We start from the raw sequence: 23,380 nt of genomic DNA on the forward strand, positions 1-23,380 counted from the left end.
TCTACTTCTCTCTCTCTGATTCAGCAAATAAGGTGAATCCTGTAGGCAAGGCTCTGCCCATTCTCCAACTCTCCTTGACCACCCATTCCATGAAAGATTGAAAAGCAAGTGGCCCCACTTTCTCTTATATTCCAGGTCCCAAGATCTCTGTAGTCCATTAAGGCCACATCCACATGAACAGGGGCAGGCATTTGTACTGTGGATTTGGAGCAGCACAAATAGTGTGCCACTACATTGTGCTGCAGTGCATGCCCCTGCTCATGCAGTTTGCAGTGGGACACATTGTCCTGCTGCTCCATGTGCTGTGGGGGTCAAGAGGGTTGGCTGGGGCACAGGGTGCTGCATCATGGAGCTAGCTGGCAGGCAGCCCCCACGCTGAGGTACTCTGTGCCCCAGCCAGGTGGGGAGCAGCACATGGAGATGTGCTGCTTGATGTGGCGGGATCGTAGCACGCAACTTCTTTGTGGCACCACAAACTGCACGTTGCACATTAAACCATGCCCCATGCTGCTGATTTGCAGCGCTGGGGCAAATTTGCTAGGATTTCCTGGTAGCAAAAAAAATACCATGAGAAAAAAGCAGCACAAAGCACACCAAAGTGCTGTGTGCTGGCACAAATGTGGAGATAGGGGAGTAGGCAGCCCAGCTGGCAGAATAAAGGCACTTACTCTGCCCTCGGCAGCCTGCTCCCTCATCTCTGCATGCTGCAGTGCCCCTGCACTGAGAGCCCTGCACCCCAGCAAGCCACCCCCAATCTGGCTGGGGTTGCAAGGTGCCTCGAGACAGAGGAGCAGGCAGCCCTGGGCTGGGATTCTTAGCTCTTGGCATGGGCATGTAACAGAAATCACAAGGCTGATGTTAGGTTATCAGGAAAACAAACAAACAAACAAACAAACCCACTTCCTTGACTCAGACTTCTGCTATCCTTCTGAGCATCTGGCAGCTTGCCAAAGCTATTCTGATCTCCCAGGTGGGGGCGTATACACCAACATATTCAGTGACTCTCCCAGTCAGACCATACTTGGAACCTTTACACCTTCTGGGCATGGCAGTATTTGCTTTTCTAACAGGTAAGTATTTGCCTTCAAAAAGACATGCTACTATACTGTGTACTATACAAGGCAATATAATCGGCGCTGTACCTAATATAGTGCTCAAAGTCATGAATGAATGAGCGCGAGATCTTGAGTAATCAAACCCCAGCATCATCTGAATTTTGAAGCTGAGTGGAGACCATTTTGAATAGTTATCTCCCGATTTATACAGTGAAATAGCAACAAAACATCAAATCTCCTGAAGACAGAAACCTTTCACATGGGAAGGGAGACATGGCAACAGTTGTTCACTCCCATCCCAGCTCTCAAACACTTGAAGAAAGGCTACTCTGCTGAGCCTCCATACTACAAGCGATGGAGACTATGCAACATCATCTCCAAAACATCCTAGACCAGGGGTCAGCAACCCCCAGCACGCATGCCGAGCATGGCACGCAAGGCCATTTTGCTTGGCACACCACTGCCAGCCTGCGCTCTATGCAGCTGCTGCCAGACATGGAGCCCAGGCTGCTCCCAGCAGGAGGCTGGGAGGCTGCAAGCCCTCCATGGGCCGTCTGCAGCCGGGAGGCTGCAAACAGCTGCCCCAGGCTCCAGCATGTTGGCACTCCAGTACCTTCCAAGATAGACATTGTGTTTTTTTCAGCACTCCGGCCAAGAAACGTTGCCTACCCCTGTCCTAGACCGTGAATCATGGCCTAGGACAGGGGTGGGCAATTATTTTGGCTGGAGGGCCATGGTGACCTTTCAAGGGCCACATCCATTTCTCTCTCCCTGTCTCTCTTGGTATCTTCTCTTCTCTCTGTCTCTGCCTCTCTCTCCTCCTCCCTTCTTCCCTCCAGAACCCAGACAGAGCTGTAGTTCACCAGGAGTCCCAAGACTCAACTGTCAACCCTAACAGGGACTTCTGCCACAGTGGGTGGACAGCATCATCAGCTGTGGGTGCAGCCAGCAGGTCCCAGAGTCCTGTCACAGAACCTGCCAGCAGTGTCCACAGCTGATGCCACTGCCCACCCGGCATAGCAGAAGCTCCTTTTTGAGTCCACAGCTGACACTGCCAGCAGGTTCTGGATCAGGGCTCTGAGTGGGAGCTTCTCTGTGCAGGGAAGTTGGCATTGTCAGTTGTGGATGCCACCAGCAGGTTCTGCCTTGGGGCTCCTGAACTTGCTGGAGGCATCCACAGCTCATGTTGCTGCCTGCTGGCTGTGGCAGGAGCCCCTGCCCAGGTCCACAGCTGATGCCACCACATCAAGAGTTGATGCTGCTGGGTGGAAACAGCCCCATCCACCCGCCTGCCCAGCACCACACAGTGGCTGGAGTCAGAGCCACCAACTGCCTGTGGACCTGACCCAATGAGTTGGAGACTGCCCGGCCATGGGCCAGATTGAATCTGTTGGTGACCTAGATTCAGCCTATGGGCTGTGTTTTGCCCACCCCTGGTGTAGATCACCAGCCCGCAGGAAGACAAGCATTTGTCAGATACCTTCACATAGCTTTCACAGTTTTATGAACATCACAGAGAATTAAATACTGTTTGTTAAATGTATCATTAGATTGATTTTCATTATATATTTTTCAGTGAATTATGAACACTGCACGTCTCTATAGAGAAGCAGGAGCTGTTGAACCCTTCTGTAGAGCAATTTATAAATTGCTCTGTAACTGGGCCCTTAAAGTATCTCTATAATAGAGTTGTCACAGTTGTCTTTAATTGAGTCATATTATTGTCTTAGCAGATCTCAGTTAAGTGCATACTTGAGACCCTTAATTTTAAATACCGTAGTTCTTGCACACCACACACACTTTTCCACCCAAAGTCAGCCCCTCCCCCCAAATTGGGGTGTGTGTATTAAGCAGGGAAGTTGGTTTTCTGACTGGGATAGAAGCACCTGTTTGATCCCTGCTCCACAGTGCTATTGCTATTCAGGCAGATGAGAGAGTCAATTGACCCAATGGTCATTGTTGCTCACTCTAGAGGTGTTAATGATTCCCCCCACCCCTCTTGTTTTTAATGGTCCTGAGGTTCCACTAATCGAGCCAAACATTTTTAGGGTAATTTTGCTGTCTGGTTCTTGTCTCTCTCTCCCTATTTAACAGCCTTGGAAACTAGCTGTTTTCAGAATCAGAGATCCACCCATCAAGAGCAGTCTTCAGCAACAGCTAGTGCTTCTACTTTAGTAAAGCAGGAAAGTGAGGGTGAGTCAGTTGAAGATTAGGCTCTGTCCCAGCTGGAAAAATCTTTTTTCTTCACTCTATCTTTCACAAACACGGTGTGTATTATATTCTGGTATTTTGATTTTAGTTCTATTTTATTTCTTTCACTGGATTTAATTTAATCTGTCATTTTTGTGTTGTACAATATTACTTTCAATGTTTTTTCTGACTCCAACAACCAGTTATCCTTTTATTTCATTTGAGGTTGGGCTGGGATGCCTGTAGGCCATAATTCAGCAACCTACAGCTCATGGACCAGATTTGACCCTGACAAAGATGTCTGATCTGGCAGAGGGGAAGAGGTGCGATGGAGCTGTTCCATGCCACCAATCTCCACCACAGCATTTATTTCAGCTGTGAAGCTTGCTACTCCTCTGCATCTGTGATTCCTTCTGCAATGAGGGTGAATGCAGGCAGCTAGCTGTTCTGAGGGATTGAGACTTCCCGCCACAGCCATGACAGAGTCACAAGCTGTAGCCTGCGCCAGCAAAAGGCTACCCACCCTTGCTTTAGGCAATTCAATTAAAGACACCAATAATTAAAAGCATATCCAACAAAAGGCTATAGGAAAAAACTGGCATTCTGAATATTCATTATAAAATTCCAAGTGCAGTCAAAAGAGAACAGCACTTTACATATCCACGCAGGAGCAGGGCATGTGTGTGCACGCATGCATACATGCGCGTGCGTATGCTGCCCCCGCCCCCATTCTCCTACCTAACAAAAACGTACATTTAAATGATTTACACAGAAGTTTCAGTCCCATTTAAAGCATGCAGCCATAAATGAGAACACATCCCTTTTAGGAGCATAATTACTATATATTTCTTGTGCAATGCTCAGTATTTTTACATGTGGTAAGTACACTTTATTACTGTTGTCTACCCACCACTTAGACTCCCCTTTAACTTTTCTCTTTTATGGTCCTTGATTGTTAGCCAACTACATAATATTCTGAGATAAGAAATACATGTTCTGCAAAGCTGAATAAAGGCTAGAGTGGAGTAACAATGTGACATGCAAGTGCCTGCAGCTGGAAAGAAATCAGGTACTGTGGGTTTATCATCACCTGGCTGAACATGTCCTTGGAGTCTGAGCAATATGATAGTCATCGTTTTGTGGAACCTGTACTTTTTTTTAGGTCAGGGTGTGTAGAATCTTTTAAACCTCCTTTTTGTTGTTTTTTTACAGAATTTTTAAACTTTTTCTAAGGCTTATGACCTTTTCTGAAAAAAAATGTGTTTTTAAAGTAAATACATGCATTAAAAAAATTCTCAATTAAAAATATTGAAAATTTGAGATGCGTCTCCCCCGGGTAACTCTATGATAGGAAAACAAGCAAAATCATATGAGGGGCAAAACACAGTTTTTAAGTCAGATTCTTAAAACTGTTTTCTTTTTATTAGCACATCCTTACGTCCAAATCCCAGTGAGACTTTAAGAAATATGTCTTTGTTAAAGATTTTTCACCCTGGCCCTTTACACTAAGGTGTAAAATCTCTCTGTCTGAATATGAGACTTTCCAGCAGAACCAGGGAAGATCAGATAGGACATCCTTGTATCTCTAAAGATACAAAAATAAAAATAAAAGTTCAAAATCTTATCATACCTTTTGTGTATAGCTTATAGAAACAAAAAGCACACATTTGGATTTTAAAAAAATCCTTTGCAGAGTTTCAGATTACCTTAAAGTCTTTTCTTTGGAACTCAGAATATATTATTTCAAAACATAAGATCCAAGCAGGTCAGCTGACGTGTGTGCTGGGGTAGCTACGAGTAATTTGATAAATGCAATAGTATGGTCAGTCTTGCTAACAGAGAAATACAACAGCAGTGTGCCTCAGACAATCAGTTCAAAGGTCTTACCAACATACTCTTTTGGGGTTGATAAACATGTGACTTCACCTAACCTTCTTCCTCCTTCAGCTTCATGCTTGCATGTGAAGAATTTCATTACTCATCAAGAATGGCCTAAGAATAAGAAAGTGTCACATTAAAAGTCACAATGCATTACACACCAGTTTTTCAAACATTCCTACGTTTCATGTAATTATTAAAACCAGCATTTAACCTCTTTGTGCATCACTATTCCATCTGTAACAGGCAAAATTATTTATGTAGGCCTCGCAGGTGTGTACCTTGTGAAAAGCTGGTTGAAGTGCTGTCTGTGCAAGGTAGTAGGTTAATTTAAAATCACATGGATCAAAGCAATTTCCTCAGCCTGATTATATTTTACTAAAGTAAACCATGAAAAACAGGTTTCATGTTTGTGGTTGTTTGCAGTAACACTGTAGCAATGATGTTTAATCAGCAAGGAGGCATGATGACTAACAAAGATGGAGAAATAATCAGAAAATGGAAATGGCCTCGGGAGGGAAAGCTTAGTGAGCCAGTTATAATACAGGTAATATTTATACCATTATGTGTTTGATTTTTTTTCTCTTGTTAACTTCTTTCTCAATGTCATTGGCTCTCTGGAAGATTTCTTAATTTCAAGGACAATAACCTGTCACATTTTCTATCCTCAAAATGCTTTGCAAAGAATAACTACCTAATACCCTCAATCCTCATGTAACAGAGCAAGAAATGTCATTTAGCTTTTATTCATGTGGAATCAGAGACAAAGAAATGATAAGTGACTTCCTCAGCACTGCTGAGAGAATGGATCCATGAGCTCAGACTCTCCGGAGGACATCCTACCTGCTAGGAGCAGTTTTTGGAACAATCTCTTCCAGACTTGTTACTGCTGTTCATGTATCATCTGTGAATGTTTAGTAGCAAGCAACTTGATTTCAGGCCTGATCTGGTGCCACTGAAGTCAACTGGAAAGCTCCCAGTGACTTCAGTGGTTGTTGGATCAGTCATGCAATCCCTAAATGACCCTGGCAATGAAGGTACAACATTTTGCTTCCAAAATCCTTAAGTAAGCCTTCAGGCTGTGAGTTTGTAAATATACTCACAACTTAAGAGGTCAAGTCAGGTTTAGTTGTTTGCTATCTGACACAGAGCTCCTGGCACTGTGTTTAATACTTTATACAATGAATACAGACAGGAGCCCTGACAGAATGACAGGTAGCCCACAAACACAGATGGTTTCTGTTACATGGTTGGCTCATGTTACCTAAGCTGGCAGCCCAGCTGGGGAGAAACAAAAATGGCATTGAGACTCCTGCAGCTTCTGTCACTGGTGTTTTCAAATATAACTCTATTTTTTCTCCTGTGAGAATTCAACATTGAAGAAATCTCATGCTAGATCTTTGGCTTTCTCTCTTACAAGGCCTGTAAAGAGGAAAGCAAATTATGATGGAAATGTCTTTGGTTCTATTTCTGCCATTTGGATTTTGAACAAAAATTGTCAAATGTATTATCATTAAGAAGACAGGGTTCTTTGGGTAAATATGATATCTTTTATTAGACCAACTAAATAGTTGGAAAAATTGTTCTTTGCAAGCTTCTGGGCACAAACACCCTTCTTCAGGTGTAAAGACTTTCCCTATGCCTGAAGAAGGGTGTTTGTGCCTGGAAGCTTGCAAAGAACAATTTTTCCAACTATTTAGTTGGTCTAATAAAAGATACCACATTTATCCCAAACACCTTATCTGCCTATGTCCTTACACCAAGATGGCTACAACCAACAACCGTAAAGCATAGAAGTTATCATTAAGACTGTATTTAATGTTAGTCTAGAATCACAAGAAAAATAAAATACACTTTAATGAATTTCCTGTGTGTGCGCCATACCCATAGTTGTGAATAATCTGTGTAAATGGTCTGAAACTATTTCTCACCAAAATTCATCTGCACATACAACTCTATTTTGGCAGCATTAGTGTGTGTGCCCATACTGTGGACATAATCAGAATTCAGCACTAAATTTAACCAACAATGAGGACCATTGTATTGATGACCATCATTTTCAATAGTCAATCCCGTAGCATCATAGTTAACATTTCAAGGCTTCAGACTGCAGTATCTTCTTCCTGGACCATATGAATAAAGGCTGTGTGTGGTTCACAACTGCCCTTTTATTTTAATACAGGTTAATGAATACATCACTGTGAGGATTGCAGGGCGCTTTGCTATTAACATGGTCTACAAGTGGCAACATGAAAGTGTGCGTTTGTCTTTGTCACCTGTACAGGGTACATCTCCTCCACAGTTAGAAGACCTGGTATGTTGCAAATCAAGGTCTATTAAAAATATCAGTCAGTCGACAGCTTCTAAGACAGATAAGCTTACACTGAGACAGCAGCCCTTAATATTAGCCCTTTCATCTTTTGCAATCCCTGCTAATAGGTAGGGATAAATATAGCTTTGCAAGAAAGGTGTATTTCTTAGCAATCTATCTCTTACTACACTATTCCAGCACTTTTAGAAATGTGGAAACAGTAGTAAATTCTTGAGTTCAGCAGCCAAAGCTTCTTAAATATTTGCTTTGCAGTTATGTTCAAATCAAATTTTTAAACACCTTCCAGTTTACTTTATAAACTTCTTTTTCCCATATGTGAACAAGCAATAGTTAAAAAATTGCAAAATGTGCATGTAATTATGGCTCTTATCCAGAAAAATCAAATAACCAAGTGCCAGTTTCAAGAAAAAGAATTACACTGATTTTAGGACCCTACGTCCAAAATTGTGATCCAAAAAGAACCAAAGCAACCCCAAAAGTACCTATTTGGCCTGAAAGCTCTGTTGCTGCCTGCAGTTACAGTTTTGCATATGCCCAGAATGCCACAACCTACAGAACAAGGAGCTCCTACCTAAGCCCCATTGTGATTTACAAACCAGGAGCCCAGTTGTTTTATATAAATAGCTTCCTCCCAGGATTATTTCAATTTTTTTTTTAATCCAGTGACTCTTGTATGTAAAATGCATAAACAGTCCAGTCCTGGAAGGAACTCAAACCCCCTGACCCCTGCTGAATACCTGAACCAGCAGCCTAGAGTGTCATGCCTCCTTCTGTGCTCTGTCTTTTAAGCTAAAGAATCTCGCATTCCTTTCTGCGCAGAGGCACAGCTTCCAACAGAATGGTGGAGAGTGCCTGCCCTGTTCACCAGCCTTGCTTATAGCCTGGTGGTTAGGAGGGAAGCAGAAGATGTGCACTTTAATCCTCTCAGGCTGAGGAAACCTTAGAACCAGGCCTCCCAATTCCTAGACAAGCACTGTAAGTGCTATTGTTATTTACATGTGGATTTGTACCACGGTGGTATCTAGAGTCAAAAGATGAGGATCCAATTTTGCTAAGTTAGTATGAATGCAGGCAATGAAAAGATGCATTTGTCTAGCACCTAGGGCCGTGTGTAGACGAAATGAGGGGCATGTGTGCACAACACTTTAAAGCAGGCTAAATGCTTTTGCACCACTTTAATGGTGTTGGTGTTTGCATGCCTCAGCAGCCTATTGTTCAAGAATTACAGCCACTGTAGCAAATTTGGTGGCATAATGCGCCTTAAATGACTTGGGGCACAGCAAACTAAAACTCCTCCGAGGAGTTTGCTGCCCTACTACCTGTGGAACGAAGCACCAGACTCCATGCAGCTCAGGGGCTCTATGTAGCTCAGGGGCTCTGCAGAAAGCCCTGCAGGCAGCCTGGCAGCAGCCCGGGAAGGCAGGCTCCGCCCAAGAGAGGGAAAAAAAAGGGGTGAGCATGATCTTTTTTTTTTTTCCCCTGGAGCCTACCTGCCTGAGCTGTGCTGGGGCCCAGTGCTTCCCTCCGCAGCTGTGGTGCCCCCCAGGACCGCCCAAGCTGGGTGCCTGCGGGCGGGTGCCCACTACTGCTGCAGAGGGAAGCACCAGCCTTTCCACAGCCCAGGGATCACTCCACCCCCGCTGGCAGTTCGTCCTCCTCTCCCTGCTGCCAGAGAGGCAGGTATGTGGGGTATGTGCACAACACGGTGGCTTAATTGGCCTTAAATTGAAGCAGTGTTTTTAAAAACCCACTGCTTTAATTTAGGGTCCCCATTTCATCTACACACACCCTAATGCATTCTCACCTTGACCCTTACTGGGGCTTCTTGATGCTCCAGGGGTTCAATCAAGACATTGAATCTATTTCTTTTAGTTCTTTGCAATTATATAGCATCTTCATTTTTAAAAAGTGTGTTTGTATTATTTTCTATCACTGTGTTTTCCAGGGCCAGATAGTCACCAGGATTAACTTTTCATCCAAATCAGCAAAAGACTTCTGTAATGAAAACAGGAAAAAATTAAAGGAGAAAGAAACAAAGAAGGTTCAAAAGAAAGAAGTAAGTAGCAAATAAAAAAACTCAATCTTAAAATAATTAACTTAACTTTATTGGCATATGTTGTCATCTGTTTATCTTCTAATAATTGTTTGTTTAAAGGGGTTTTTAAATTCTTGCCATACAATCATCTTTGCACTAAAACTGGAAAATATTCTTCTTTAAATTGTTCTTTTTTTTAAGGCCTGATGATTGTAAAGCCACAAAACTGTTTAGGCCAGAGGCTCAGCTGGTTCACACTGGCTTTGGTGATACTGTGCTAGTAGCCAGCAACTAAAGATTGGGCCCATGGTCTATTACAGAAGTTCCTTTTATTATGTGTTTATACAATTCACATTACGTTGGCCTCTTTTTGGTGTTACTGTGATATCAATATTAGAATCTGTTACTGATTAATCTGTTTCCTAGTAATCCTCTTTGCCAGTAAGGTCCAAAATTTGTAGAGATAGGTCCTCCAGGTCAATAATCTCCTTGAGCAAGAGTCCAAAATCTTCTGCATCAGAACAGGAATTTATACCTTCTTAGAATTATCTACTATTATTGCTAGCTCCTCTCCTGACCAGAGTCATGTGAAAGAGGATTTAACTTTAAATAGCCCATCTAGCAAATATCAGGTAGAGAAAAGAACGTTTTGTAAAAGCAAAGCTATAGACAAGAGGAATCTGAGTCCTGATTCACTTCCATTGCATCATTAGCCTGATGCAAACTGAACCACAATGGGAATTTGCCACGGATGAGGGGAAGGTGGTGGTTTAACTTCTGTCTTTTCCAGCAGCTGCTTTAATTTGCTTTGGAGCTAGGTATGAAGTCTTTGCAGCAGCCTATCAATAGTCACCACCATAGGCAAGTGGCATCATAATAGCACTTTGCATTTCAGCAAACCTCTCTTTTAGTCACTCTCCAACACCATATATACCTGGAACTAAATTGAGTATAGTATTTTTAAAGGTCAGAACATTTTTATTTTTAGTAAGCTGATGGGATTTGCTTGCGTCAGTGGCTTAGCAGTTAATGACATTTTAAACAACTGAGTTTATTTCTTCATTATATATTAAACTGTAAAACTACAGAAGTTTAAACTTTGGTCTCAGGATGAAGTAGGTCAGTGTCTATCTTTGTATTTTACCCCTTCACTAAAATTACCTTTTCCTAAGGACTAACTTTAAAAGGGTATGTTCCTCATAGCGTATTGTACATGATATAAGAATTCCTTTCAGTATTTCTAAAAAAAAGTAATATTTTACAATATTCCTTTTTACTCCCCAACAGCAAACAAAATAACTTACTTTTTTACAGTACCCAAAATGATTTAGATTTTTTTCAGTTGTCAGCAATTTTCAAAATTAATTGCAACCACAAAGAAAAACCTCATAAATCAATCGGTGCTTAATTGACTTGAGCAGAAAACCTTGAAAACAGTGATGAAAACATCCAATTTTGACTACTTTCAAGCCAGTTAGCTATATTGTTTATTGGTTTTTCCTCAGAAGACTTCTAAGTGTTATAGTGTTCTTTTGTATTTAAGACTGGTAACAGTAGAGATCCCTTTCACATTAGTATCCATTTTTCATGAAGGCTTTTTCTCCTTCCTGACAATACTTCATCTGAGCTGAACAGAGTCTTCATTACCAAGGGAAGGGTATAAAAGGTGCAACTCATCTTCCTAATGATAATGCCTTCATAAACAATTTATCAGGTGCAAGATTTTTGATGAAGGACAGCATATTGTAGTGAAAGAAAAAGAAAGTCAGATGTAATACCCATTCCTACAATGGCATACTTTGCTCTGTTTTCATGTATAATCTTCTGCCAGTAGAGGTAATTTGGACAAACTATTGGTGAGATGTGAGACTCAGAAGAGATTAATCATGTTAAAAAATTCTTTATTTCCTTTAATGCCTTTGGAAATAGCTGGTCTTACAAACTTTAAGATATATTTGAAAGAAGCAGTAAAATCTAAGACCCTGGACTAATTCTCAAATGTGGAAAACACATTTTCAAATGTACTCATTAACAAATTAGGAACTAGGCATTGGCTTGGTAGATCCGGAACATTTTTTTTTAAGAATGTAAAATGTTTGGATGAAATCTAACATTTAATTTATAAAACACAGCATTTGGATGCACTTCAACTTGTTAATAAACCCATTATCAGGAGGTTTAGCCATGTAGATTTTTGCTTTAGCAGGAAATTAGTGAGACCATATAATGGAAAATAAATTTTAATCTTAATTAGGACTACTGACTCCCATAAAAACAGAAAAGAGTTCCTGTTCTGAAGAGAAATAATTGTGGTACAAGATGACCTATTTAAATAACAAATTCAAAATAACTGGGGATGATCTGAATCATTAAAGATGTAAAATTGTGAAAGCTTTATTTTTAAGAGGTAAAGGAGTATCATTTAGGAGATCCTGTGTGAATTCTTCTTCTTAGTTTCAAGGTTTAGAATGAAATTTACAAAGATGTGAAAGGAAGTCTCTCTCATAAGGAAGAATTTCTTTACTGTCCGAGCCCCCAAGGTCTGGAATAGCCTGCCACCGGAGGTGGTTCAAGCGCCTACATTGAACACCTTCAAGAGCAAACTGGATGCTTATCTTGCTGGGATCCTATGACCCCAGCTGACTTCCTGCCCTTTGGGCAGGGGGCTGGACTCGATGATCTTCCGAGGTCCCTTCCAGCCCTAATGTCTATGAAATCTTAGGTGGCCTGGAGACTAATTCTCATTAATTTACAACACCATGTATTACTCTAAAGAGACTCAGGTATGACAGTGCTGGGCATGTCCACCTTTAAAAATGAGGCATTTGGCTTCAAGAGCACAGTTCACAAATATGTCTCCACAATTCACAAATAGGGAAATTGGAGCCTGCTTACATTGTTGCTGTGGCTGATGCTGGATTTGCTGCCACCATGCTGTTGACAGGCTTTTGGGTAACTATCATACAAGTACGATATCCTGAGCCAAGGGTGCTTAAGGCAGCTAACAGAAAAGCACTGAAATCCTATTTCATTCCCAGATTTAGGTGCCTCTCCACAGTCCTGAGTGAAGGCACCTGTGTGAGGCTGGACCATTACAAAGTTTGTCCAGCAGGGCTGTCAGCTAGCGGTATGAAAAGATCACAACTAATAACTGACATAAGTCTACCAGCAAACCTCTTTTGTTTGGATGAGGCCCTGCCAGCAGAAAGCTTCCGCCATGTACTACAACTTCTAAAAGAGAAATTCTCCAGACAGGCCTTAGAGAACCACCAGGGCTAAGTACTGACAGTCAAAAAGCCTGAGGCTGAATTCACACACAGATTCACAGAAGTTGAGGGCTGGAAGGGACCTCGTGAGATCATTGGGTCCAGCCCCCCTGCTCTGGGCAGGAAAGACTTGATTCAATCTTTGCAGGTTAGTCTAAACTGCATAGATTAAACTGATAAGTAAGTGAACAGACATTTGCTTTTCATTCCAGAAATGCAGCCACATGTCTGGAGTGGCCCAGGCCAGAAGCCATGGGGCACCAGAGCATGCCACCCTGCTCAGCTGGAGCAGACAGCCTGGGTCAAAGCTAGCCTGCCCACCCTGTGAGGAGGGAGGGTGCAAAGCATCCTGGGATGCTGGGGGACTATGAGTTAACTTGAATCTGGAGGGGATCTGGGACAGAAATTCAATATACTGATTTAACTTAAATCAGTTAAGTCTGATACTACATCCATCCAGGTTTATCTTAAACTGGTTTCAGCCATTTTGAAACAGCGTGTTTCAAAAGTTCAGCCTGTTTATGTACACTGAACTTCTGTTGTGTTACAGATCTGAACCGGTTTCTGATCACCACCTTATGTGTCATTTCTGTCCCTAGCTCAGATGTTATTAGGTAAAACTTCCAAAGTTGCCAACAATATCACTAGATAATTTACCAAGTATTGCACATAGCACACTGATACATACATTTCATCAGCAGGCAATCCAAATAGCTTCTAAATCTAGTGACAAACTCAGTATGACTAGGTGCAGACATTCAAAAAACCCGAGGCTGAACTGATCTAAGTTACGTGTTTTTCTGTAAGCAGCATTGTTTAGTTTGTTCAGAATACACATTCACCCTTTGGTGGGGAGGCAAATCTTAGACTGGGTTCCACCATATTTAAAATAGTCTATGTTTGCCAAACTTCTATTCTGTTATGGGTATAGACCAGTTTCCAATCACTTATACCTAAGGACTTACCGAATTCAGGACAGCTGCCTCCTGATTTCATGGTCCATGCATGACAACAGTCACCATTTTCACAGCAGAGTGCTGCAGGCCCCACACACCTCTAATTGGCCAAGGGGTCCCAGAAGTCCTGCCCCCTCCCTAGAGAGTGACAGATGGCCATCTGTCACTCTCCAGGGAGGGGGCAGGACTTCTGGGCCCCTCAGCCAATCTGAGGTACGGAAAGGCCCATTGCACTCTGCTGCAAATATCTCCCCTCCCTTTCCCCATGGTTCAGGAGCCATGGTTTCCTGCCCTTTTCTGTTTGCAGCTCCCTTTTTTTCCCCTGCTCAATTACCTAATTTCATGCTTTTTCACAGTCCCCACACTTTTTCATGGGGACCTATTAATTTTGTGGTTTCCACAAAAATTGCAAAATCACAAATTTGGTAGGTCCTTTTTATACTAGTAGGAGTGTAATATCTATACCTGATCCAAGATGGCAACACTGCTTCTACTGGCAAAGCTACATCCCTGCCAGGGACCCCGCTGCCCTATTTTGGCTGCTGTAGGTAAGGTGTAGACTTCATAGCATAGACATTGTCTGGAACTAACAGCTCAAAGCTCACACCTAGACTTCAGATACCTAAGTTGTCCCTTCACATACAGATAAGTGGCCCTCTCTCTACTTTTAAAACATAGTTGATGGGGATGACAGCAGCCACCTTGCTATAATAGCCTGGGGCACTTCCCTAGCAAGCAGAAGACCTAGATTTCAGGCCCTCTTTGCCCACTAGTCTATAGATTGGTGCTCCAGGCAATTTCCTGGGAAGTGGAAGATGAGGATTTGAGTCAACCCAAGTCTTCTACTTCCTAGGCAAATGCACTAACCATGAGGCAACTGAAGAAAAGGGGGACAGTGATGGCAGCACTATCAGTAGCTATGCTCAAGAATGACCAGAAGATTTTGCATTTTGTACTGAATTCCAGGTGCAGACAGAACAGTGTGGGCTGAAAAGCCCCCAGAGCAAACTCCCTCCACTTCCTTTCCCCCCTCCTATTCTGAAAACAGCTTGAGACTGGCATGCAGTGCAGACAGACGTTACAGAAGATGCTCTGCTTTGAAATGTCTTCATCTGACCCCCCATGCGATGCAGGGTCAGATTTTCACTGGATCAGCCATTTTTTAAACTGTTTGCAGCTGTGTACTTGTGTTTGGTCATGGCTATAAACTGCTTTCTGTGGCCAGACTGGGCAAAAATTGTCACTTCGGTCTCTGCCCTCAATGCTACCCATGTCTGTAAGGAGTGAAATGTGCTCTGTGGACACCCAGTGGGGACCTAAGTAAAGTTTGGGCAACTCCCAACACTGACCTGGATCAGAACAGAATTTAGGCATGAGTTATGTACCTTGGCATTGAATCTGGATTGCCAACATGATTGTACACAAACCTAAGAAATCTGTGTGTGCTTTCAGGCCCAAATGAAAGTAGTTAATGATTCAAGTTAGGTAAGCAATTTTGTGGGGTTTTAACTGGAGTGGGGTCAATCTGGTTTGTGGGGGTTTTTTTGTTTAGTTGGGGGGGGGGTTTTGTGGCTTATGTGCCTAATTCCACCCAAGTCCCATTTAGACACTTTTATAAGAATGATTTGGATTGGGTCCTAAATTACTTCTGAAAATGGGACCTAAATGTTTATGAAACATTTCTGTGAACAATTCTCCAATCTGTGGTGTGAGTTAATCAATTACATTTTTGGCTTTACATCACTATCACTTTGATGTGTTTCTTAAAGATTATTAGTTTTGGTCTTAATGAAACTACTGTACTTAGAATTTTTGCATGCGTTAATCTGGCAATTTATGGGAACAATATTTGGTTCAACTTTAGCAAGCCAATTAGAGAGGGGGGTTATTGAATGGAAGATTTTTATGATTGTACATATTTCCTATTAGCTTTCAAAGTGAGCCATTAAACACTTATGACAATGATACGTTAAATCTCCTGTCTCTTAATTGGAGGATGTTAAATGGGTTTCTCAGTAATGCTTATCCATTGTACCCACAAAGCACTCACACTCTCTCACTTTATCTTGTTCTTTAAGACTCAAGACCACTTTTGTCAGCAAAGCTTGGATTTACAGGAACAACAAATAGAACTAATCCTTACCAGCCTTGCTTAAGACTCTAATTAGCAATATAACGGATGTGTCAGGTGTATAATGCCTGCTAGCATTAACACAAAAGATCATATGCACATTAATGGGTGAACAAGCATGTCAGTGAGGTTCTGCCTACTCTAGCCAAGTGAACTGGTGATATAAGAATAGTTATAATGTATTTACTTACAGTGTAGATGTCCACGGGAAACTGTATTATACCACTGAAGTTGCAGCACCCTCTGGGTATCTAACCCAGAGTTCCCAGCACAATACTCTGAAGCGGTGCCTTTTGAGACATTTTAGAAGACTGTCCTGTAGGAATCCACAGGAATCATGGGAAAATTCATCATACTATGCATTTCCTTGAGGAAGTCTTTATTACTCTTCAAGTGCCAAAGCTATTTTTAAGAACTTTTTCTTCTAAGATATAGACCAGGAGAGAGACATTTAGCTTTTCACTCCCTTCTCAGCCAGAGGACATTGAGCTGGAGCTATGGAAAATCTTCCAGATGACCTCTGAGACAGCCACAACAAGATACTGCAGGGTGCTTGCACTGAGCAGAGGAGTAGGTGGAGCTTTTGTAGAAACAATCACACATCCCCTGTCTCCTCGGGAGCAGGGGATCCCTAAGCACAGTGTTGACTGTGGGCCTCTGCATCTAAACATGCAACACTTATTGCAGTGATTATGCTTCCATGTGCATGTGGATGCATTTGGCATTTTGTGTGGGCCCTTTAAAAGGGCCAGAGACGAACAGTGGATCTCTGGCACTTGGGGGCCAATGCTTGCATTTGCACCTGCCCCCTCCCTTCTCCCCATCCTTCTTGTAGCAGTACTTAAAGTCTCCCACCTCAGCCCTGTTTGGTTATCTGTTTTGGCTGGGAACTAAATGAAAGTCCGGGCGCACACACTGGGGGAGGGGTGATGGCTGGAATTTCCAGCTGGAACAGGTAACTAAACATCCAACCCACGGGGCAGGCCACACAACAAAACACAGCTGCGGCCACCACCGCTGGCTCTGTGGGGTCCCCTGTGGCCACAGGTTTCTCTAAAGGGCCCAGCTGGTGCCTCCCCCAGGCCAGTGCCCAGGAGCCATGGCCCCTTCCTGCCCCCCTGTTGGTCCACCACTGAAAAGGGCACTGCTTTAGAGTAGCCTACTCCATCATTTGAGATTTCTCTTCACTAGCTGAAGTACTCTGCTTTTGGACCAGAGGGGGCTGCAGACTGGTAGGTCTCCTCATTCTCAGTCAGGCGCAATAACTTCAGTTTAGGGACCTACCAAATTTGAGGCACCTGTCCCCCAATTTTGCAGGCAGAACATGGGGCTGGGCAGCCATTTCATGAGTGAAGTGTGGCGCCCCCTGCCCCTCCCCCCCATGCCTCTGATTGTCCTTCACTACTGATTGACTGAGGGCTGTCTGTCATGTGGCCCCACCCCTCACCACCAATTGGTAGAGAGGGGCAGAGCCACATGACACGCAGCCCTTGCAGGCAATCAGCCGTGAGGGGTGGAGGCAGAAGCCATCCTGCCGGTAGCCCTTTGAGCAGGTAGCCCCCTTGCTTCCTCTGGGGAGCCAGCATTTTATTTTCAGTAAGTTTTCTTGTGTTTTTTTCCCATGGATTTCACAGGCATTGCCCACTTTTGCGGGCAATGCCGGATTTTGCAACATCCGCAATTTCAGTAGGTCCCTAGTTGTAGTGTAGAAGCTAAGGCTGAGACCCATCTGTGCCCCACTCTCCAAATCCAGGGAGTCATTTCCAAAAAGAGGCACTAGGTCAGACTGCAGGATGTGGCAGGCCATCATAGGAACCAAAGTGCACAGCGTTAGAACTTTCAAAACCTCTCGACTTCTCAAGAATACGTAGGGAGGGAGTCTATTTCTATCACATAATATCGATATTAACGGTGTCTCCATTCTTTTGTGATTTGAGATGACTCTGCTCGCTCATTTTTCGCCATGTGTAGTGAAACCACTCTCAGATTACAAATGCTCAGAGAGACCCCAAAAGATACAAGGGCAAAACAGAGGTGAAGTGGGCTTTTAGGAGACAAAGTTGGATGGAAAAAGCCACTGACCTCAAAATTAAACAAACGTTTAATCTGGCCACTAGACCATCTGCCTTGTACTTTTTGCAAAAAATGTTCAAAACTAAAAGATGACATTTTTTTGACCACTGGAGTGAGAAGGCAGAGGGGCTTGCATCAGCCTAGTCCAACAGTTAGTCCAATAAATGGACAACCTCAGGTACAGTAAGCAGTGTCTTGGACCCTTCTCCTATCCTGCAGCAAAGGAATAAGGAGCCTGTTATGGTACCCCTATCAAAACTAAACTGCCCAATTCAGTTGTTGGAGCAGAGGATAAAAATGTTCTGTAGCACCCACTAATTTCCAATCCTGTGTGGCTTCAAAAAGTCTGGGGCTTTGGTGGGGGAGGGGGGCTGTTTAGTATTATTTTGATACCGACTTGTATTGAGCTTAATTTAAAAGGTCTCATATTTCATTAAATTATTTCAAAGTCTGTTTTAGCAGTATTAAACATCAATCAAGTGTAATTTTCAAAATGTTTTTTCTGTCTTTCTGTTTTTAAAAAAGTCAAGGTTGGCAGAGCCGCTGAAGACGCTTGAAATTCTAGAGGAGAATATAAACCACAGAAATTATTTCAGTGCAGCCAGAGAATTAAGAAAGCTGCAGCAAAAGATCAAAAATATTCTAGATGACTGGATGGAGTATTATCAAATGGCTTTGGGTCAGTCACAGCAGGCATCTTTGGGGGGCAATTTTAATTTTAGCTTTTTATTTTTTAGATTTTCAAATTTTAGGCAATAGGTATTGTGGCAAACAAAATAGCACCAGGCCTGTCTTTTGTGTTCTTCGTCTTATGATAGATTTTTATAGAGCCGCATACACCATTGGCTTTCTGACTTTAAACTACTGTGCACTGAAACACACAGAAAGCTGGAAGGGCTTTTACTCACGTTAGTAAGCAGTTACTCACATGAATACTTCCAGCGAAATCAGTTCTTTGTACACACGACAAAATTGGCCTCCAAAGTGGCTTAAATGCCCTTTTGCACCACTTTAATGGCATTGCTGTTTGCACGTTTGGCGGCATATTCCAATTTAATGGTGTTGCTGTTTGCACGCTCGCTTTAAATGACTTTGTAATATAGCAAGATATAATACCTCTGAGGTGTTTTAGTTTGCTACCTAACAAAGTGCAACAGTGTATGGGGCACTGGAAGCTGACATACTCAGGGCTTGGTAGGCTTCCAGCACCCCTGCCACCTTCTACCACCAGCAAACCCAGCCACCCTCCTGCCACCTTACCACCCTGCAAGCCAGCTGTTCCTGGGCTGTCCCAGGCAGCGGGGATGATGCAGAGGTGCTGGAGCTTACCTGCTTTTCCCACAACAAGGGAGAGGGGGTGAGCTGCTGCCAGGTCACACAGCCGCTGAGTTGCAGGGGACCCCAGGGCTTTCCTCCATGGTGGAAAGCATTGCCCATTGGCACCTGGACTGCGTGGTCCCGGGGGGGGGGGGGGGTGCCACAGCCAGGGAGAGAAGCACCAGGCCCCACGCAGCTCAGGGGCTGTGTGACCTGGTGGCAGTCTGTGCAGTCAGGTAGGCTCGACTGAAGAAAAAAAGAAAGTGGCGAGGATCCTGATCTTTTTATTTTCTCCTTGAGCCTGTGCGTCTGCCCGAGCTGTGCGGAGGCCCGATACTTCCCTCTGCGGCTGCAGGGGAGCTGGTGCTTCCCTCTGTAGCTGTGGTGCCCCCCAGGACCACCTGGGCTGGGTGCCAGTGGGCAGGTGCCACCTAGGGGGTGCCACCACTGCCATGGAGGGAAGCACCAGGCCCCTGCACAGGTCAGGAACTGCTCGGCCCACCGGCAGCTCACCTCCCTGCCCCCACTGCCGGAGAGGCAGGTAAGGATTGGGCCTCCACCCTTGTGCACACACCACTGGGGTTTAGTTCAGTTTAATTCTCCCTAAATTGCAACTTGAGACTTGTGGATGGGTGAGGGAAGATATAAGTTCTGGAAAATGTGAAGAAAATATATCCCTATAATGAATTTATGTTGAAGCTAGTTTTTCTTGTATGTTTGCTATTACACTTACATTAGAACTATAAATGAACATAACTTTGGTCTGAGCAACATTCATGTTTAAGCTTAAGGCCAATATACAGACTGAAACCCACCCGATTATTTATTTTGGGGGCATCTACATGAGATGCCTTAATGCACAGTGAACTGTTCTACTGAGCATTAGCATGTCACAGCAAAAACCATGCTAATGTGCAATAGAATTAGTCAGCTGTGCGTTAAGCATCACAAAAAAAAGTTTGCCTTTGCTACTGTGCATTAGTGCAGCTACTGCGCCTTTATCTAGTACCTCATATTAGAGGTACTAAACTTAATGAGCAGAAGTACAGGCACATTAATGAATGTGTAGACATGCCCTGTGAGAACTTTATGGAACTTAAGTGATAAACAAACCTAAAGCTGACCCTTTGATAAGTGTGATTTCCACCCAGTGAGCACTGACAAATATACCAGCCACATCAACCATGTTCTTCTGGTTCAAAAAACAGGCATTGCAGTTCTTTATATTCTCTCTAATTGATTTTCTCTAAAGAGAATAATAATTCCATAATATTAGAACCCTCTTTCTGGGATCAAGTCCAAGGGCAATAATGATATTCATTACTTTTCTCTCATATACCTTCTCAATACTTGTGATTTGCTCCATAACTGATGAACTAGCAACCAGTCCAGCAAATCTTCCATTTGATAGAGTTTATTTATTAAACTCTGCTTCCCCTGCCCTCTATAGTGATCTCTAATACATTAACCCCTCCTGCATGCTAAGGGCACACTCTTCTCAAATTTCCAGGGTCAAGGAGAAGTGGAAATAAATTTCTTCATGGGGTGGCTCTGTTATCTTAATTTTCATACAGAATGCACAGCAGAAAATTTCCACTTATAGACACATGAGCACAGTCAATTGCAAGATCAGGGGTTAATGCTTGTTTCCGTCTCCTAAGGCTGACTTCACTGATGTTGTGGTGGTCTTGTATTTCAGGAATTGACTCAGACATTCACAAAATGCCTGATCTTTCTCCAAGAACCTTAAGAAAATGCCAGAATCAGTCTGTAGATATTCCCTTGGCTAACTCAACTGTATGGAGACCACAGGAAGAGAGGAGAGAGGACAGTACAGCTGCCAAGTCAGAAAGCCCACTTCTGTTGGATTGTTTCCAGCTAGCTCCTGCTTGCAACATGCAGTGGGAGCCATCATCTTATTCTCCCAGGTAAAAAAAAAGAAAGGAGTTAATTTCTCTCTGTCCACTGAAATAGTTCTATTATGAGCACTTAATTGTACAGTCTGGTGAATTTTAAATTCTTTCTCATTAAGCTTAGCTGTTAGTGACTCAGAACCAAGAGTCTACCCCCTTTGTGATCTTGGAAAAACAACAACAAACAATGGCAGGAAAATCAGGAGAGGTTTGGAAAGGTGGTCAGAAACAACGCTGAAATATAATTTAATTAAATAACTATCAATTTTATCATATCTTTATATTACAACACTATGTGAAAAACTTAGTTCAGAAATGATGCCTTTACCAGATGATGTGGTATCACTTTACTCATTGATGTGCGCATGCACAGATGTATATACACACGCACACATGCACGCACCACCCCCTAACCTGAATCTTACATTCTAAGCCCCAATTCTCCAAATGACTCCCTATAAGCAATGTTATCTTGGATGCAAAACCTGAGAAAATTCGAGTCCTACTTTCCAAGGCTTTGTCCAGGGTAGTAGTATGTGACTTCTATCTCACTGGAATCACATAATTATAAATCAGAGAAATGAACGTGTTAGTTTTTATTCTCAGTCCTGGGCTTGTCTACATGTGGCCAGATAGCGCCATTGTTACTGCGCCGTCTTTTAGTATTTCCTTTTGGAACTATTAAATGATGGCGTAGTAACAGCCCATACTGTGCTGTGCCAGCTGCACATGGTTATCTTTAGCTGCTACATCACTGCAACAGCACGCTATAATGAGAGAGTGAGTTGCTACAGTGATGTTGCAGCATCACAGTTTTTGCCAGTCAATGCTACAACGCCATAGCATGTTGCTACAGCGATGTAGCATCACGTGTAAACGCTCCCAGTGTGGTCTATTCTCCTCACCCTTCAGGAATAATTTTAAGTCTTTATATAGTTCTGAATCTTTTATTATCACCATCTAAATTATTGTTTTTATGCTAAGAGGTAATAATAACAGCATTAACAGTTATGTGAAAACCAAATTGACCCATAAATAGGTAACAGGTGCATCTTGGTCCTGCAGGACATACATCTGTATTGTTTCCCTGATACTTAAGCCATCACTTATTTGGTGTTTTATTCTTTGCAGAGTTTCCACCTTACTAACCAGCAGTATCAATGTAGATGCGCCACATGTGACTCAGTTCAATTTAAATAAAAGCACACATGTATTACAGAACTTCTGCAGTTCAGGGTAAGGAAATCTGAGCAGAATCTGAACAATGATGATTCTAATACAAACAGTAATCAGTGTTTTACTGACATCTAATTTTTGGAGCTGGCTAAGAGTCAAACATGTGCTATGTGTATAATCCCTGTGATTCTACCCCATTACATAATATTCTTAATGCTTTATAATGCAATATTAACTGTAAATGGATGTAATTCACAGTTGTCAAACATGTTGTCTGCAGAGTCTAATAACAGGAGAATGATATGATATTGTGTTGCTTCATCCTCTTGGGGATCTGATGCCTTGATGTCAGATCTGAGTTTCCATTAGCTGTTTCCTTAAATCAGACTTGCATTTGTTAATACCCTCTATTCAATACTCATTATGTGATATATAAACTCAGTAAGTCCCTAAAATGGGCAAAGAATACAAAGGAGCAATGTATTCCAATTTACAAAGCAGCCTATAATTCCATCTGCAAAGTAATGACTATCTCAGGACAGGAAAGCTGAAACGGTTTTCTCTTGCCTCTAAGAATGCCAAAGCAGAACTGTAGCCCTGTTTTATGGACATGGTATACACAGTTAAATTGCCAGATCCATCTTTAGATAGGCAAGCAACAGTTACATGACTAACTTAGCTATACAAGTAATATTTTGGGCCACAGACTAGGCAGGGTGAAGAGTACCCTATACCCAGCCTGTTAAAAGTTGGCTTACCTGGCAGCCAAGGTAAGAAGATATGTAGGGACAAGAAAACACAGAGGGAGCCTGATCTTGTCTCAGGGAACTGGACATTGTCTTGGGTCTATTAATTGAGTCTGGTCCAATGCATGCTAATTAGTGCAACGGGGCAAACTTGAGGCCGGATCCCAAAGCAGCCCACCCACCTGCCTAGGGCAGTCTGCCCTGACTTGCCTGCCACAACTCGATTGTTAACTTGATTTATTAAGTGGGAGGCTGCCTATTCCCTGCTCTGATGCCAGGGGGCACTATCCATGGCTTTGAACCTTCCCTACA

At 42.8% G+C, this 23,380-nt stretch overlaps 1 protein-coding gene across 1 annotated transcript in view; it reads left to right on the top strand.

Moving 5' to 3' along the window:
- LOC102380954 overlaps positions 1–23,380 on the top strand; it is a gene marked incomplete at its 3' end in the record, with an annotated part of 76,157 nt that overhangs the window by 31,170 nt on the left and 21,607 nt on the right. Inside the window, exons 7-13 of the mRNA XM_025193805.1 lie at positions 921–1,070; positions 5,550–5,670; positions 7,306–7,437; positions 9,401–9,511; positions 18,442–18,595; positions 20,933–21,161; positions 22,278–22,382. Coding sequence (XP_025049590.1) covers positions 921–1,070; positions 5,550–5,670; positions 7,306–7,437; positions 9,401–9,511; positions 18,442–18,595; positions 20,933–21,161; positions 22,278–22,382 — 1,002 coding nt within the window. The remainder of the gene's footprint in view (positions 1–920; positions 1,071–5,549; positions 5,671–7,305; positions 7,438–9,400; positions 9,512–18,441; positions 18,596–20,932; positions 21,162–22,277; positions 22,383–23,380) is intronic.

This window comes from Alligator sinensis, unplaced genomic scaffold (genome assembly GCF_000455745.1).
Source record: "Alligator sinensis unplaced genomic scaffold, ASM45574v1 scaffold1290_1, whole genome shotgun sequence".
NCBI classification, from domain to species: Eukaryota; Metazoa; Chordata; order Crocodylia; family Alligatoridae; genus Alligator; species Alligator sinensis.